We start from the raw sequence: 2,347 nt of genomic DNA, 5'->3' as shown, positions 1-2,347 counted from the left end.
ATTCCAGAAATGCCAGGACCTAGGAATCAGCCTGGAGAAAGTAATTCTGGGGAAGCCGCAGACATTGCAAGTCCCATCACAGCTCCCACGGGAACGGAGGTGGAAAATCTCACGCCCGGAAGGAGCTGGGAAACTGATGCAGGACACTCTCTTTGGCCAAAAGGCTTCCTTTCTTTTCAGGCTACCAGGGGATTGGCTTACAGGCTTTGCTTTAAGCAAATACAGATGTGCTTGTCCCTTAGGAGCATTTCCCTTGCAGCCATCACCTACTCGTTGATCTTTCAGTCGTCAACTCCCATTCCCCGTTTCTCCACTGGTATCAACCTGCCCCTTGCTAGATACCATCTCCCTTTCATCTTTAGGTTCCCAAACAGGGAGGCTCTCAGGAATGGGCTGTCCCTTACCATCATGACCAGAGTGGAGAAGATGCTCTCCCAGGTCACGGCCGAACACCCTCTCCTTCTCCACCTCCCGCTCTTTCCGTTGCTTTGGGCGGGCCTTCACCACGGAACGAAGGAAGGTGAGGAGCCTGCCGCGCTTCTTTGGCACTGCACAACAAAAGGAAGAAACCAGTTCATCTCAGGTTTGGCTCCGTTGGACGAGGCCGAGCACAACGCATTCTACAGAGCACCTCAAAAGGGGAAGAACATGATGAGCAAGTGTGTACCAAAATGGATTTTCCCCATCCTTGGAGGAGTCCAAGGCCAGACTGGATGGGGCCCTGGGCAGCCTGGTCCAGTCCCACATTAAATGTGGAGCTTGGTTGGCAGCCCAGCTTGAGGCAGGGGGCTTGGAGCTTGATGATCCTTGAGCTCCCTTCCATGCCAAGCCATTCTACAAGGATTCTAGGATTTCCCCAACTCCAGTCATAAACACAGGAGGACTGGGCCAAATCTCTGCACGTTCTGATGGAGTTTAATGCACTCCTCTTGCTTAGCTTGCTCAACCTGGGCATTAAGGACCCTCTTGAAAAGCCACATTCTGATCAAGCACAGAAGCACTAGCACAACCAGACCTCTATCTGTCCACCAGGGACGCTGGCTGTTCTCAGCCTCGTACTGACTTGCAGGAGAACTACCTTTGCCTTCCCTCATTCTCACTGCCTACAAAACACCAGCCATACACCCCGTGCTATGCATGAAGGATCATCAGCACAGAGGATAACGTGGGAAGGATAAGGGAGGTATTAAACACGCAACACACCCAAAAAAGACTCCATTTTGCTTCCCTGCACCACCAAATGTATCATCCGTACCTGGCTTTGGCACTGAATTGATGAGAGACTCTGGGATTTTTCCGTTAATGAGCTCCACACACTCCCCAGGGAAAAATCCAACCTGTAACAAGAAGAAGAAGAGAGGTGCGATACTGAAGGCAGCGTTTCTCAGGCCTGAAATGTTCAAACATCACATTTTCCTCATAACGTGCCTGCCGGATGCTCCGTAAGACAATCCAACAAAAAAATGGCCTGCTTAAAATTAGTAATTATTCCAAATTGGCAGGCAAATATCCATAAAACTGTGTATGGAGCGGGGAAAGGACAAGTATGCTATGCACCCCTAAATCTCAAGCGTGCCCAAAGGGAAAGACTTCATACAGAAGATATATATTATGATAGATTGATGCAGCTAGATCTGAGTTTGCACAGCCTATGAACTTTCTGCTTGCTGACTGAGATGCAGCTGCCATCCCCAGCTCTGAGCTACCCAGCGTTCTGCAGCCAGCAGCAGCAAGCACACAGAGGCTCTGTTACCCTGCCTCATCTCAGCTGACAGGCAGCGACTTCCTAAAAGACACTGACTTCACCTTCTGCATGGGTGCAAGCACAAGAGCTCAGAGACACTGAAACACGTGTCCTAGCTGCTGCATTTCCAAAAGTGCGGTTCAGTGGCCGTGACCTGATGCATGCTGTGAGGGCTCTTCTTTCTAAGTTAATTGAGGAGGCAGTTTCCTACAAAGACCAACTTTCAGCTCTGGCCTAAGCCCACAGCAAAAGGCAAAGTCCTCTGACACCAGCACAAGGAAACCACTTTCCATGTGGAGCCATGCTGTGCAGGCAGGGCAGCTCTAAGCTGAGATTCCTGCCTCGACCGAAGTTGCGCTCTCACGTCTGAAGCTTGTGCCTACCTGAAAGCCGTGCTTGCCTCTCCAGTGGGGGCTCAGCTCCTGAGGCGGCATATCGATGACGCACACGAGGTCTCCCACCTGCAAGAGATTGCAACGTCAATCCCAGCTTCAGCACGGCTGGGAGGAAAGTGCAGCTCAAATGACTGCATTCTTCTGCACTACCCAATATCGTCAAGCTTGAGAGCCATTGCACCAGTGCAGCTCTTCAGGCATTTGCAGT

At 51.0% G+C, this 2,347-nt stretch overlaps 1 protein-coding gene across 1 annotated transcript in view; it reads right to left on the bottom strand.

Moving 5' to 3' along the window:
• Window positions 1-288: 288 nt before the first annotated feature.
• LOC122193467 (rho GTPase-activating protein 32-like) overlaps window positions 289-2,347 on the bottom strand; it is a 3,467-nt gene continuing 1,408 nt past the window's right edge. Inside the window, exons 4-6 of the mRNA XM_042894251.1 lie at window positions 2,128-2,205; window positions 1,256-1,337; window positions 289-548 (exon numbers count right to left, since the gene is read on the bottom strand). Of these exons, the coding sequence (XP_042750185.1) occupies window positions 289-548; window positions 1,256-1,337; window positions 2,128-2,205 (420 nt within the window). The remainder of the gene's footprint in view (window positions 549-1,255; window positions 1,338-2,127; window positions 2,206-2,347) is intronic.

This window comes from Lagopus leucura, unplaced genomic scaffold (assembly GCF_019238085.1).
Source record: "Lagopus leucura isolate 7727_CA_CO unplaced genomic scaffold, USGS_WTPT01 34471-0_obj-0_obj, whole genome shotgun sequence".
Lineage (NCBI taxonomy): Eukaryota > Metazoa > Chordata > Aves > Galliformes > Phasianidae > Lagopus > Lagopus leucura.
The sequence above is the reverse complement of the archived record's forward strand: the minus strand, read 5'-3'. Positions and strand labels throughout refer to the sequence as shown.